At 28.5% G+C, this 17,005-nt stretch overlaps 1 protein-coding gene across 1 annotated transcript in view; it reads right to left on the minus strand.

Moving 5' to 3' along the window:
* Nucleotides 1-10: 10 nt before the first annotated feature.
* The window catches only part of LOC136988187 (structural maintenance of chromosomes flexible hinge domain-containing protein 1-like), a 211,918-nt gene continuing 194,923 nt past the window's right edge, over nt 11-17,005 (minus strand). The window contains exons 42-50 of the mRNA XM_067286015.1: nt 14,196-14,315; nt 13,313-13,414; nt 13,010-13,098; nt 11,386-11,489; nt 5,411-5,481; nt 3,640-3,811; nt 1,254-1,412; nt 997-1,182; nt 11-915 (exon numbers count right to left, since the gene is read on the minus strand). Of these exons, the coding sequence (XP_067142116.1) occupies nt 752-915; nt 997-1,182; nt 1,254-1,412; nt 3,640-3,811; nt 5,411-5,481; nt 11,386-11,489; nt 13,010-13,098; nt 13,313-13,414; nt 14,196-14,315 (1,167 nt within the window). The 3' untranslated portion in view covers nt 11-751. The remainder of the gene's footprint in view (nt 916-996; nt 1,183-1,253; nt 1,413-3,639; nt 3,812-5,410; nt 5,482-11,385; nt 11,490-13,009; nt 13,099-13,312; nt 13,415-14,195; nt 14,316-17,005) is intronic.

Here is a 17,005-nt window from a genome sequence, read left to right on the forward strand (position 1 = left end):
AAAATACAAATAACGTTTCCAAACAGCGTTTATTTTAGACAATTAAATTCATATTGTATAATGTTTATCGAAAACAAATTTACATTTATTCTGGGTCTAAAGTGCCTCTTTCGGCGTAAAAATAAATGAATAAGATTGTATTTTCTCGTTTAAATTTCTGCGTATTGAAATAATACATTGATACATGAAAATGAGATTATTTTGACATAGAACAAATCGTATTATTATTGATGAACAAACAAAAGTTGATACTAATACTGTGCTACGATGTGAATGTTATGAGATTTTAATCTGTCCAATATACTTAAAATACATTCTTTATACAACGCCGGAGACACGAGAAAGAATTATTTCTTGAGATGATGATTAAAATAGAATAAACTGATATTGATTTCATTACACTTTCGTACTATTACACTCTCTGTGTGAAATTGTAATAGATTCCTTAACTCACAAAGACAGCTATAATGATGTCAATCGGCGATTTAAAAAAAATTATATATTATACTATAATAAAGTCTAATCTATATGAAAGATGAACTGTCATTGTGCTGATTGATTCATTGCAAAATATCTGTTTCTCTTAAAATTTAAATTAATGGGAGTCCCCGTATAATATTCTTCCACCTTGAATGCAAACATGTTTGTATATTTACAGGTAGTTTCGAGAATATGGGACCCGCTTTCAACTGCTATCTAAAACAGTTTAAAGGGTAACTGGCAGTATCGGACGACCACAATATCAGAAGAATCATGTCTTGCGTCTTCTTTTATTTGGACTTCCTCTAACGGGTGTTTCTGATCTTCTCCTTCCCCCTACTGAAGATCCACTACGAGGGCTATAATTAACACTACGAGTCGAAACTCCATTAATGTTATATGATGATTCGACTGCGGGAGATTCATCTGAATTGTCTAATAAAATAAATTTATTATTAATAGTTTATAGAGAGCGAGAATTTTGCGTTAACAAGAAATGAGCTTTTGAGAAATTACCGTAATCGATGCCTTGTTTTCTTCTACTAGAATCATTGTTAGAAAACTGTTTATTGGGAATGGACGTTGTCGTAACAGAACTCGTATGGCCACGTCTTGGAGTACTGCGTAATTCCGGCGGCATATTCAGAGAAACCCCTCTTGTAGAAACTCGAACTGGTGAGGAATTTTTGGACGTCGACATTCCTGCAAATACGTTTTAAATAAAATTATAGTAATCAGATAAAGAACGCTTTCTCCTTAAATACAACGAATACCTAATTTTTCTTCAATCTCTTGCAATCTTTTCTCAGTTTCAAGAAACTCTTGCACCTTTTCCTTCATTTCTGGCGTTTCTTCTAACAACTTTTGTTCCTGAAGTTCTTTTTGCGCTTGTTGATTCCTTTCTATTGCATGTTTCAATGCTTCTAATAATGCTGTAAACAATTTAAAATTTTTTTAAATATTGTAAAATTGATATTATGAGTTAATAAAATAATTTAAAGTTATTTTAAATAATAATTTCTTTTTAGAATTTAAATATAAGTTAATAAAAACCAGATATTTAAAGTAATAACTTTTATTAATTATACATGTGCACTAATAATTTAAACAAAATGTATCTTCCAACAAAAAATTTTCAGTAAGAAATAAATCAATGTAATATTTTATTTGACTGAACTGGATTTAAATCAGAGAAGGCAAAAATATAGGACATTGTTCTCTGTGTCATATATTAATTTGCATTTGCTATCATAATCTACAATTTTTTAATATTAATTTATATCCAAGAAGGCATTTTAACACCAAACATGGAAAGTATAGAAAGAGATATTTAATATACAGTACAATAAAAGTATATATAATGATACTGTATATTTTAATTAAAAGATATAATTTCACATTACCCACAATAAGAAGTGTGTCTTTTAATTAAAAGTATTTTTGCTTTTTGGCAAGAAAAGCCTCAGTTAAAGTTCAAAAATACAAAATAATTTCAAATGGTTACATTCAAACGATGATTTAAATATTAAATAAAAATAAACAAATTTTTAAATACTAACATTTGTTTTTTCTTTTACAAAATGTTGGAGAATATGTCATTCCTCGTCTGCCCCAAACAATATTTGTGACAGACAAGGAATGACATAATTTCATATAGTGGCATGTTTTAATATGCAAATGTTGCATGCATTGTTAGTCTTAATATAAATGGCTTCTACCAGGAATAATATTTTTTGGTTTCTTGAGCTGAACACCAGCTATCTTGTCCCACTTTAGCTTATAATTGTCCTCTGAAAATAGGATGGCTAGTGCCATTGTCATTCTCATGTATTTTACATCACTCTGCAATCCATTTGATTAAACTTCTCTATGTTGTTCAATGTATAACAAATGTCTGCTTCAAGGTTTTTCTAGAAGCATGGCATATACTCCAGCTCTTTCTTTGTTTCTCATCTATCCCTATTATTACAATAAAATCTATATAAGGTAGTCAGCAATGTTACTGGTATAAGGGAGATTTTTACATAATTTTAATAATTTATATGTCATATTTGCTGCAAAGATACAGGGATGGAAGAAAAATGCAATTTATAGTCTGGAATAGCTGGAGGAAAAGTTCGATGTTTAATTTTGTTGTTTAAATACTTAAATTTTGAAGGTAGGATTCTTTGATAGAGAATGGTGGTGGTAATTTGCTTTTGTGATATACACTAAACTGGAAGCTACTGTTTTGATAGGATATTAACAAGTCAAGGAATGCTATTTTGTTGTAACAATCCTTGCTTCTAGTGTAAAGTTTATAAATTGAAAGATGTTGCTGATATGGTTTAAAAATATAGTAAAATCAGCCTTTTCCATCCTATTAATCAAAACAGGGCAACCATATCTAATTAATCTCTAAATTAATAAATATGAGATATGGAATTGTAAAAGGTCTACAAAATTAGAAGAAATTAAAAAAAAATTGGCTATTAGATATTTCCTACATTATAATTTGTGAAATAAATTCCACAAAATGCAAAATAAAAAGCTGTGAAATCAATCAAAGTTAATAAAAACTATGAAAATATGAAACTGTTTTAAATTATAATAAATCAGTGAAATTTGACTGGCAAAATTAGCACTTACTATATATTTTTAATGTTTAAAAATATTTAATATTTTGGAAGTCTCTGAATAGAAATACATTCAAAAGAATTACTTTTTTCTTTAAATTTTGCAAATCAAGAATTTTTAAAATATCTTTATTTTTTCAAAAAGAAGGGAATAGACGAATTCTGTAATGAGGCTTTTCAATGTTTGGTTAAATGTAAAAATTAATAACAATAAAGAGAAGTAAACAATTATTATAATTAATCTGCATTAAGCAGTACAATGACTTAAAATATCAAATTATGGGTGATTCAGAAATCCTTGACATATCAGCCATTTATGCTACTACATTGTGTCACCATGTTGGCTGTATGAAAGTTAATAATAAACACTTTCATGAGTATAATGCATTTGTAAAATAATGGATGAATGTATTAACCTAATTAAAAACTAACATTAACTTAATTAACTTAATATTGATATATTTAATTTTTCCGTGTTAACAGAAACTGTTACTTTTATTAATATATTTTCTTGTTTAAATAAATATTAAAAATAATATCTCACTGATTTGTGAGTTAGTTTTAGAAACTTCTTTAGATGGAGGTTGCCCAAAAACAACTCCTTTCATTCGTTCTATTGGAGGAGCCCTATTCTGCTGGCCACCAAATTTACCATTGCTTCGAATTCTTTCCCCCGTCCTCGTCAACAATGTTGGACAGTAACCATGTTTTACCACCTAAAAATATTAAATTTAAAATTAATTTTAAAGATAATATATTTAAATAATTTTTATTACATGTTTAAGAAAAAAATTGTTTAAAAGTATTTTCTAAAATGAAATGTTTAGATTTTATCTTAAATGTAAGTAAAGGTATGTGAATAAATTTTAACATTTTCAAATTTATAAAAATATTTTGCCACATCTCTTATAAAAACAGAAGATTGTACTGATGTGATAAAATTTATCATAAACTCTTTAAAAACTTTTAAATTATTGAATTAATTTTAAAATGTGAATTATTTTATTTTATGATATATTTTATTTATAAAATAAAACAAATCATGTTTTAAAATTAATTCAACAATTTAGAAGTTTACTTGATAAAATTTGATAGCTAAATAAAACAAGATTATTTTATTTAGCTATCAAAAAAATTTATGGGCTGTTCATAAATTATGTGATAAAGATATGGATGGGTGGGCATGGAGGTGATGTTACAATGCAAGGGAATGGAGAGGTTCTGCAAAACAATGCTAGCATCTCAACCCTTGGGTAACAAAATGATTCATTTTTGTTTTTAAATGTTGCATAGTGAAGTGTACTGCTTATGTTATTGCTTTGTATGTTATATACGTAGTATCTCATGTTGTGTATTATTCCTTTTACAATTAAGGGAGTCAAACAAGAAAATGTTTTATGTAATTTTGAAGGTGAGTATGTGCAACAGCATTTGGAGTATTACAGGGTGCTGGGACAATAATCAAAATATAAAAATAGCATTATGTAATTCATAGACAATCCTAACATAAAAATAATTAGGTATATTTTTCAAAGTTAGCTTCAATCAAAAATTAAAAACCCACGGCAGGAAATCAAGATTACACTACTTATCACCAATTTTCGTTTGCTTATCCTCATGAAATACAGATTCAAGAGAAAAATTCACATAAAAAGGCATTAAAGAACATTTTAAAAAACGTTTTAATAGCCTGTGAGTGCTTTTGACCTATTTATAAATGTCATCTTCAGGCAGAACTGGAATAAAATAGCTTCTTAAACAGATTTTTAAATAAAATTGGAACAAAAACAGCATTAGCTGCTTAGAACATATGTTACACGAATTTAAATTAATACTCTATGTTTTGTGTTATATTCTAAATGGCTAACGCCGTTCTTGATCTCTGTGCAGTAAAGCGCATGCATGATGATGTTACTTTAAATCTAATATTTTATTTTTAAACTTGATATGTTCTAAGTGGCTAATGCTGTTTTTGTTTCAATTTTTTAAAAAATCTGTTTGAAAAGCTATTTTATTCCGGTTCTGCCTGAAGACGACGTTTATAAATATGTCAAAAGCGCTCGCACTATACTAAAACGTTTTTAAAAATGTTTTTTAACGCCTTTTTATGTGAATTTTTCTCTCGAATCAGTAAAATTGTTGGCATGATATCCACTCTATGTTTTTAAGTTACTTAACATGATGAAATACATTTGAAAATCTAAAAAATAACACCTAAAGTTTGAACAAAACTTTAGGTGTCCTTATATTACCTAAAAATTGAAATTTGATATATGAAATGACTAAAATAGAAAGTTTTTAAACAATATACATACATGTTCTCTGTAAGAAGTAGCATCATCTAATGTATCCAGCACAATAGCATCACCAAGTAACATCCCAAAAACTGGAATATATACAAGAAATAAAACAATTTAATTAATATACAAAAATTTATCATATTTAGAATATACTTCCATCAAGGTGGCTGTTATACGTTACATATTTAGAATATTATTACACACATATTTAGAATATTATTAAATCAAGAATAAAATTTTATATTTTAAATACTTATTTTGAAATTCAGTCCATATTATAATTGCTGCAATAACTTTTCATAATTGATTTTATCAATCAATTATGAAAAGTTATTGCAGCAGTAACAGAAAACTGCAATAAATTCAATTATTATTGACTTTTAAAGCTATAAATTTATAACATAAAATAAATATTAAATAATAATTAATATTACTATATTTGATTATTTTATCAATCTACCTGCTTTAATTTTTATAAAATTTTATTTTTTGTGTATCTAACACAAAAGTTATTTATTCTAATATATTACAAACAAAAATTTAGACAAAAAAAATTAAACTACTGTTATGAAAATTATTAATAATGACATTACTCAATATAAATGATAGAGTCATGAACCAATGCTTAATAGTTTTAACATCATTTTTACTTTCCTGTGTGTGTGTGTGTGTGTGTGTGGGGAGCAGCGTCGTAACTAGCCTTTTATGCGCCCGGTGCGAACTTCTGTAACTATGCCCCAAAACTTGGTTCAGGTCATTTCTGCACCCCACTAGGGTCTACGCCCTGTGCCTGGGCACAGCCCTAGTTACGGCACTGGTGGGGAGAGCATAATTTTGGCACCCTCTTTTAAGCTTTATAATGCCTGTACTTTTTGTTGGAAATTTCTGAAATTTTGATGGGAAGTTTGTGTATTAGGGGAATTGATGCTATTAATTTGTGGTGGTTGACGGTTGACGGAGTGGGGAGAAGATAAAGGTGGGGAGGTCATGTCATATATTGAGTAGGGTCTGACTTAAATTAATGATGATTTTACTCGTTATTAGCATTTACAATTTTTTTTTTTATAAAACCCATCCCTACCCTCAAAATTAAGCTTTTTGTCATTTTATAATAATTAAAAATATAAAACCGTTTTAACAATAAAATATCATAACAAACGGCACCACTCACACAGTTTTAAATGTTGCTGAGAAAGTTAACTTGTTGCTGGATTTTTCTTAATTGTTGAAATCTATAAATATTTTTATTTAATTTAAATCATAGATTTAAATTTAACTTCCATGTAAAAATATATAACACTTAATAAAACAAATGTCGAAGTATTAATTTCATTCTATTATTTGGTTCATTTCATCAAATTTCTATGTATTTTTCCTTTCTTTCTTTTTCAAAAGTCTGAACATTGTTTTGTACAAAGCATTGAAACTGCAAGATCAAATCATTACAAACATGTAAAGACACACAAAAACAAAATTCAGTGTACTCATAACAACTACCCAATTCAGAAAAATATTCAGAGATCATACTCAACAGTGCACTCATTTACAGAGTTCTCACTTTTTATAAAATGAAATTTCAGGACTTTTCAGAAGTCACAATCAAAATTTCCAGAATATGTGGGCCATATTCTGTCATTATAAATGTTCTTCAGTACCAACTGTGATATCTGAATTGAATAATCTTAGTATTACAAATTTTTTCAAAATACACTTAAGAAAATTTCAAAGTTCATTGTTCTGCTTTTATATGGTAATATATTAATATAACATGTACTGAATCATTATACAGTATTTTTATTGTTCTCTACTACATATTAAAAGCATCCAAACTCATCTTTATCTTGAAACTATTCTGTTTTGTTGTTCTGACTGCATGTTCATAAACAAGACAACTCTATTAATTTAATAAAATTCAAGAAGTCAAAATTTATTATTTGATAAAACATATTTCGAGATGATTTAGTTGCATTGTTAGATCAGATCTCAAAATGACACAGACCACTCAAATATAAAGAATAGAACAATTAACATATGAACAAAAAAATATTTTAAATTATTTTTTGTTTGAATGGCAGTTGTTAAATATATGTTTTCGTGGTTAGTATGGTCTAATCTGACAATGAGACTTAAATTGTCTCAAAAAATGTTTTATCAAAATAATAAATTTAATTCCATGAACTTTATTAATGATAGTATCTTATTTACAACATAAAATAAGAGCTGCAGGTCAAGAAATAATAATCATAAAAAAGAGTCAGCTGTATTCCTGTAAGGGAATGATGCTGACCTGTCAATAGATTCTTCAATTTGCTCAAGCATTTGTTAGCCTGGATCTTCTAAAACCTGTACATCAGACTATATTAAAAATATTTTCATCATTTATATTAATCCAATCAATATCAATGGATTAAGTTATTGATTAATTTGAATATAATATATATATACCATATATATTACTATAATTTCATAATAATAATAATCTAGAAATGTAACAATGTATGTAAATATGTAGTTCATTTCACTTTTACCAGATGGTGAAGTGTGTCCAAAAAAAAAAACCAACAAATTTACAAAAACCCTTATTTACTTTAGGAAAATAAATACAGCCACACAATTTTCCTTAATTAGTGAGTAAACTCAAAAAGATTTCCGATCTTTAAGAAACCGCAATATGAGCATCACGCATTACTTTCACAATACCGAGATGATATTCTCTCTCTCTCTCTGTGTTAGGTAACATGTTTTAGTGACAGTTATTATGTAACCTTTTAAATATTTCGGTATCTGTAAGAGGGGTTTGATAAACCAGATCTTTCACATAATCTCACAAGAAAAAGTCTAAAGAGTTATGTCAGGAGAGTGGAGTGGTGACTGAATTGATCTATCTGAACCCATCCATCAGTAAGGAAAAACTTCATACAAAACTTCTAGTTACAGCAACAATAGTACCCTTTGTTTTTGTAATTCAGGAAAAATCTTTTAAGTTTCACTAAAAATTACTGAAAAACCCATACATGTTGATCTGTTTTCCTGAAATACATAATACTTTCTTTGTAATCTGTCAGTTCCATTTTAGACATCCCATGTAGTAAGCCAAAAAAGTTATCATGTAATCTTATTATAAATGTTATGTTAATATTAATATGTTAACTGCTGTCATATTATTAACTATATTATGGATCAATAATATTCTCAATTAGGCATATTACTGTATGCAGTATTCAATTTACAACATTTACTCTCCAAAAAACCTCATAAAAAAAAAAAAGCTTATAGTTGTATAAAATGAAAAATTATTTGAACAGGCCAACTACAAGATAGTGAACAAAATGAAATCGGATAAAACCAAGCATAATTAGAGATTATAATAATGGAATGTCTGACACAGATCAATCAGATCAAATGCTTCCTGATTATTCAATGCTAAAAAAAATAATCAGATAACTAAAAAATTTCATTATATATTCTGGAAATAATTATATATGGTGTATATTAAATTTCTGAATTGTTTTAGTTTTATTTTTAAAAGTATCTGTAAACTGAAATAGCTACTCTATACTTACAAAATACTTAACTTAAAATGATCAATAATGTTTTTCCTTCATGGGGAAAAAGTAGTAATAGTGACACCAGAAATTAAATTGTTTACAAAATTTTTGAACAAATGGGCGAGGCCATAAACCAAGAATATAAAATTGTAATCTGTTAAGAATTTTCAATTATTTTTAAATATTTATTAATCATCATTAATGCCTGCCAGTAAAAGTCAGCAAAATGTATCAAAATATTTTAATTTTTTTATAGTTATTACAAATTTAATGAATAAGTATAAAATATTTATTTAATGTAAATGTAGAAAAAAAGATTATAAAATGATTTTGCCTATTATTATCTACATATTATTAATATTAAATTTCATATTTATGAAACAAAAGCATATGAAACAAAGTTTTCATATTCATTTGGACACCCATCAACAGACCTTACTAGGAGTCCATAAAAAATAATGAAGTTATTATTAGTTTTAAAAATCACAAATCCTAAAATTTTGAGATATTTTTAAAGTTGTTATATCCTATTTCATATCTTAAAAAATATGGCAATGAAATACGTCAAAAAAATATGGAAACTGTACAAAAGTATGTTATGAATGAAATACTAACTTTTATATTTATACAGTAAACATATTTTGTGAAAAAACATAACAGTCAAATCATCCCAAAAGTCTCTTAGGTCCCTTTTTGCATGCGCAGCAACTTACATGAAAATTTCAGTTCATCAAGAATAGCTGTCAGTTGCAAACATTTTGACAAATTTTAAAAACTTAAAAAAATTCCTGGAACTTGAATTCATTTTTTTCTCAGAATCAACCCTCAGAAATTTTCTAGGATTCTCAGGAATTCCTATACCAGAAACACTAGTCTATACTAGCAAAACCTACACATATATACTAGTGTATAATGGATATATGTGTAAGTTTAGTTTTAGTTTACTAAAACTAAGACTATACACATATAAATATATATTGCTTTATATGTATAGAAAGATTGGACATGAACATAAACAAGCATAAAAACATTGCATAACAAAGATAAAATTAGTAAAAATGAAAAGTATTAACATAAATGATTTCTCAGCATAAAGTTAACAAAATGCAATGTCATTAATGGTGTCATCACTCATTGCTTAATAGTCAAAAAATCAGTTATATTAACATCTGTCTATACAATAACTATATAAAGAAAGCCTAATTTCCACAAATATGATCTTGTAAATGATAGTAAAATTATCATCATCTTTTAGATAAATCAGAAGATTCATCAAAATTTTAGAAGCCATTCACTACTTTTCACTATTGTTTTGATTTCCTTTCAGAGTCATTTGCCCTCTCTATTGTCTAACTTCCAACATTAGGAAATTCTGAATTAAAGTCAATTCTTGAAGTGCAGACAAATGGTTAAGAAAAATTATTTGGTACAAATATATATCAGCTCTTGTTTCATTTGTACTTATTATCTAGATATAAATTTAATATTACTAAAATTATAATTATTTAATTATAATCAACTACTTTATAATTACAGTAACACCTCAACTTACGCAAACCTGGAGTTACGCGATTTTCAAATCTCGTTGATTCGTCTTTTGTTTGAGTGCCACACAACTCTTGATTACTCACTCCCCCCACACTATTGTTCAGCTTACATGTTCGGACATGTTACGTGAAATCAACACATAGCTACAATTTATTTTGTGTTATTTATTTCTGTGTTTGTTATATCTACAGAGACTTGAGAGTCTCTACTATGTCATCCAAACGAAGTAGAACTGATTCTTCTGCATCAAACAAGAAAAGAAAAACTTTATCTTTCGAATGTAAAGATAACATTATTAAAGACTTTGATACAAAAATGAAAATTTGTGAATTGGCAAAGAAGTTTGATCTACTGGAATCGACGGTCAGAACAATTATAAATGGTAAAGAAAAAATTCTCAAAGCTATGAAAACTTGACAGAAGGCCTCAGTTCAATTGAAAAGGGGTTACAAATTTTAGAAAATATAGACTCCAATGAAGAGCGCATTTCTTCTACAAAATGAGAAATAAAAAAAATTATTAGTATGCTACGAGATTTTGCGGGAGAAAAAAAACAATCTTTGAGCCGTCAGATGAATTTGTTAGATTTTATGAAGCCTTCTACATCAAAATAACTTTGGTTTATGATTTTAATAATATAATTTGTTATACATATGTATTATCTAAGATTTTATTAAACATTTTTTTCTAAATTATTGTTTTCTTTAGTCTACGGTCCCAATTAAAAATAATTTGTATGTATTTATATGAGAAATTATACCCCGACTTATGCAAATTTGACTTACGCAGTTATCGCTTGGTCCCACCTATCGCGTAAGTTTGGGGTATTACTGTATTAGATAATGCATAATAAAGAAAATAATAATAATTAAATAGTGATAGAATTTTTTTTACCAATTTTGCAACTTTCTGGTTCTTTAGGAAATACAAGAAGATCTCGAGCATAAACTGGATGTCCAGAAGGATTATAAGAGCGTATTTTACAATGTGGAAGAGGCCTATAAAAAAAAAAAAAACAGGAATATAATTAAATTAATTTCACATACAGTGCCATTCCATTAACCTGGCATTGTTGGGATTGACAGAGTGCTGGGTTATCAAATTTGCTGCTTTATTGGATGGTGGAAATTTTTCCTTTTTTTTATTTCCTTGACACAATTTTATATATCTTCATGTATAAAACTGTATAAATCTGCCTTTTATGATTGTTTAATACCACCATTTTAATTTTTTCCAGGCTATCCCTACTCTTGTGAGACCCAGAAATTGTGTTAAAAAAGAAAAATGTAAAATTTGTTAAAGTCAACAGTAAAGAAAACAAGTTGTATAAGTGTCGAGTCAGTGACACCGGACTTTGATGTCGACGCACATAAATAGTAGTGGGAAAAACAAAATTTTAGATAAAGAAAATTTAAAAAGGAAAATATTAAAAATTTAAGACACAGTTTAGAAAGCAAAACGAAACTAGAAAAATTTTCAGAATGAGTGTGGGTGTCATCGTCACCAATTAAATGCGATCAGACTCTAAAAGATGGTGTCGGGTAGACCATTTCTAGCTGACCTTTCCTGCACCTTAAATGAAGCTCCATTTACATCTGGAGACAGGTGGGAAACCAATTGGGAAGCAAGGAGAAAAAGGTTTAACCAATTAGCAATGATTTGAGCCCGATAAAATTATAAAACCTCCAATGCCAATGACAAAGAGAGCTTCCTCTCTAGAATACATCTGTTGTGATCGTCGCCCTCTTCCATTTTTTTTTGTGCTTCAGCATGCCACTATTTTGTGCTTCTCTTGTCGAACATTGATTCAACGTCGCCCTGGGGCTCCACCAGCATTGAAAAAGAAAAGGAAAAAGAACTCATGAAGACTCGTAAACCAAACTTTGGATTTCCAAACATCGACTTAATTGTGTAAGCATTGTCTCCTAAATAAATGGTTTCCTTGTGAAACACTTGTCTTTTCTGCCTCCTCAAAGCCGCCACCCACATACGGATAGACCTTAGCCATCCCAACGGTTGGGAATAAACCCCCCATTTCGGCAAACTTACACTCTTGGTTGACTTGAAACAAGAACACATTATTCTTACTTTGTGCTTTGTACATTTTTAATGTGTATAAATAGAGACAAACTATTTCTGTGATAATTATTGATTCAAAGTGTGCTGAATATTTCTGCTTCTCATATTGAACTGTGCACTAGTGTCTTTGGAAAAGTCTTTAGAAAAATCATACACAAGCTAACTGGTTTTACCTAGTACGGCATCTTGTCATTTGTCATCTCTAAAAGAAACCACATCCTTTCCAAAAACTTCATGTTTTGAGCACATTTTACAAGAAAATCTTAACTCTGGACCTACCCATTGCACTGATAACCCCCTAACGATGAGCTTGAAATGCCAGCTTATTGGGTTTGCTGGCATATCAGATGCAGCATTAACAGAATTTTGTTGTATATCTATTATTTAATTAATATCACATCATGATTGTTAATTTTTTACTGATAAAAAAGAAACTTACTTTCCCCATTCAGGAAGATTTTTTTTATATATTGAATCTAGAGGTAATACTTGTTGCTGTCCATTTGTGCGAGTATGCAGTTCTCGAGCCTGAAATATATAGAATTCAATGAAAATTTATTTGTAAATTTTCACTTAACTCATTAGAAAAGGTCAAACAATTAATATTTACTTCTTTTAAAGTTAAATGAAAATTATTACAGATTTAAGAAATTAAAAATAAAAATTCTAATATTGAAAATATAAAAATTTAAATTTATAACTGGAGTAAGTTTTAAAAATAAATAAAATCTTGTAAACTTACTTTAGACATAGAATGTGTAATTAAACAATCCATATCCGATTGCATATGCCAAGATATAACACGAGCAATGTCATCATCTTCCACATAAGCAAGATGGCCAATCTAAATATTAAATTTTTAATTAATGTTCATTTCTTCAAAAATTCTTTTATGTAAATATGTAAAATAAATTAATATACAAGTGTTGATAATTTGTGAAATAATGCTAGATTTTTCCTTATTGTCATCTTGAACACTATTTGAAGATTTGTGTCATGCTTGAAGATCTTCCCTTCCGTTTACATACCTCTGCCATCTCCATATCCATGCATCATATACTTCCTGGGATCTATTTTTGGACTTATGTTGAAAAGTTGTCATTGTGTGTCTCCTCATCATATGTGAAGCATTGCCTTTCAAGACATTCTTCAGTGATGAAAACAAAAATTGCAAAGGGTTAAGACTAGTGAATGTATGGGATATTTCAAAACTTCTACTCCAACTGTAATATTGGCCATCTAGCATTATCACAATCCAGAAACCACTTCACATTAACCAGTACTGGACATTTTTCATGAAAGACATGACCAAGTTTTTTTTAAGAATCTTAGTGTATCCTCAAGGTACAAAATTGTATTTGCACATTTTGTACTTCAAGGAATACAGATAAAACAGAAACCATTTGAGAAACATAGTTCTTGTTTCAAAATAATTGTCAATGACAAACTATTAATAAAGGGTGTACAAATAAAATCAAGATGACAGGACCTGATCAGTGCCTATGGAGGCTGGCAACTGACACACTTTCTCAAAAGATTGTGTAGGAAAAAAAAATGTGGAAATAATCCCAAAAGTTAAATGATGCATATTTTAACCTATTTTTATTTTAAAAGATATTACATACTTTTCCAAGAACACCGGGCTCGTCAGCAGCTACTGTGAGAGAACATTCTCTTCTTTTTGCTTTTTCTAATTTAGTTTTGGCCATGTGGCATTTTTCAATAGTTGCATTAATCTGAAGAATCTGAAGAGTAAATTAAATTAAAATAATAATTAAACAGTTAAACAATTTTATATTTATTGTTCAATGCTTTTAACAATACAAATTTTTTTAATTGATTAAAATTTGGAATTTAACAACTGAAAATAATAAAGATAAAAATATCACCACACCTACAAAACAAATTAGATAGATATGGAAAGCTGCACTTTCATGATAATAAGTGTTCTGTCCAATTCTTTTTCAGGCTATCAGAAATTTCCTATAATTTGTATGATTAGAAAGTGCTATTGATTGACAAATCAATATAATTAAATAATAATTATGCTTATACATAAAACATACACAGTTTAAATAATTAGGGAATAATTTACTATATATAATCTATATAAATAAAAATGTACTGTACAGTACATGTTCGTTTATTCCTAATAGCTAATCTCCAAAAGTTCTTCACAGATTGCTTTGAAATTTTGACACAACGTTGCATTCAAATATGTGTGTGTTTTTATATAATATAGATGTCAAAATTCCCCCCCCCCTGCAGGGAGAGGGACAAAATTAAGGCTTACTGTGAAGAACTGGACTTCTATTATATTATTTTAGTTGTGGTTTTTTGCATTTTAATAGGGTATGTCAAGAAGATGTACACTAAAAAGGGATTTTTCGAAATTCCCTCCCTCGGGGGGAGTGTTATACATTTATAATAGATACATTTTGAGCCACAGCAATGTGTGCTGAGTACTGCTAGTTATTATTAAAAATTTATGTAATTTTAAGTACATCCATATTCTGAATTATAAGATGCATTCAAAAAGTTAATTCATGGCATTTCCAAATTATTGCACTTAATGCAGATAATCATCCTACCTAATCAGAACATTGTTACTAAATATTTATAAAAACTTTACATAAAGATAAAAAAAAATTATCATCTTCAAAGCTAAGCACATTCAATTATAATAGCATAAGAACATAAAATTTTAAGAAATAAAAATACACAAGTTTATTACTTTTTAATTATTTTTGTTTTCTAAAATGCATTTTATACTTGTACTATATAATATTTAAATAAGATAATATTCAGCATTGTCTTTTTATAAATTACTTTATGTTTGAGCCACAATTTCTTAAACCTAGATCAAATGGTTTGATTAGTTAATAGGTGATTTTAAACTTCAGTCAATCAGCTTTTCAAAGTTAGCATCTACAACCTACAAAGCTTCCCTATGTTAGGAGTACACTGGCTCCACTAATATGAACACAAACAAGTACAAATAAAAAGTTTTCATCCTACTAGAGAACCTTTAAACTTCTCAATAACTAATGTTCCAAAAAAATACAAATGAATCCAAATTTAAAAATTGGATTCATTCTCATTATGAACATATTCTCCATTAAAAAAATTAAAATATTCAATTCTTTTGGAATTGATTACTGACAATCCTAAAAATGATAAATTTTAAAATTAATGAAAGAATTTTGTTTCTAAAGATGCTTTAATCTTCCTATATAAGAACTTTTATATAATATCTGGTAACACTCTAAAACAGAGGTCACCAAACTTTTCTCACAGTGGGCCACATAACAGAGAGAATGACAAGCATGGGCTGAATAACCATTTTGTTCAATACAGCACACTGAATACGCAAAAAATAAAGACGACCAACATATTTATTTACCAATACACAAACAAGATCGCTAAAGCAAGCTTGTAATCGCTTTTCTTAGAAACTTCATTGCAGGTACTTACACAAAAAGTGCTCCAATATCCAAATCTGCAAAAAGTAGCTGAATTTTTTTATTTCACTGATTTTCCTAAAAATTATATTACTGTCAGATGCAAAAATCAGATTGGAGCAATTTTGGCATTTTTACTTACATTTATTTTAAGTTTTCCTACATAGTAAGTTTATCTACAATCTATATTTCCATATAAATAATTATACTTTAGCTCATTTGTGGCACAGTGCAGCAGCGGGCCGGATGAACTAACTTTGCGGGCAGTAGTTTGGTGACTCTTGCTCTAAAACATTAACTTCCATGTCTTTCTAATCAGTTTGGTTGTTCCAAATTAATGCAACACAAGCAACAAATAAAAAATTTGAAAAATGAATAATTTTATATACAGTGGGTGAGCGGTTAACAAACAAATCAGATAACGAACACTTTCGCAAAAGATTTTTATGTTCAGACAACAAACACATGATCTGATAATGAACAACTGACAGAACAAACACAAGAAGAAGTGATGTAAAATAATGAATACCGATTGGTCTTCCCTTGTCTCTGGGCAACAATTCAAAACTTTTTGGAGTATGGGAGACGTCGATATCGATGCTGAACCCGGTATATACTGATCGGATAGTATTCCTCTGAACTCTGAAACTCTCCCTTGTAATTCCAGCCTTTTATTTTTCTAATAGAAACAATATTTTTATAGTATTTACAAAACTGTCGAGTGGGCATTCGTTAAGTTTTGCATGGGTTTTTCTTTTCGAAAGGTGAGAGTTTAATAGCAAAGGTAGAGAGTAGGCAGAAGATGCCTAATGTTGCTGGGCAGTATGGCTTGAACAGGTCTACAGTAGGCCGCAGTTCAATCTTATTTAAGAAAGATACAGTATAATCAAGAAGACTCAATCAGCTAAAGGAATAACAAAAATCACATCTGAGAAATAAAGAACATTGAAGAGCTCATAATGGAACCTGAAACG

The sequence above is a fragment of the Centruroides vittatus genome, unplaced genomic scaffold, assembly GCF_030686945.1.
Source record: "Centruroides vittatus isolate TY-2023 unplaced genomic scaffold, ASM3068694v2 scaffold_324, whole genome shotgun sequence".
Classification (NCBI taxonomy): domain Eukaryota; kingdom Metazoa; phylum Arthropoda; class Arachnida; order Scorpiones; family Buthidae; genus Centruroides; species Centruroides vittatus.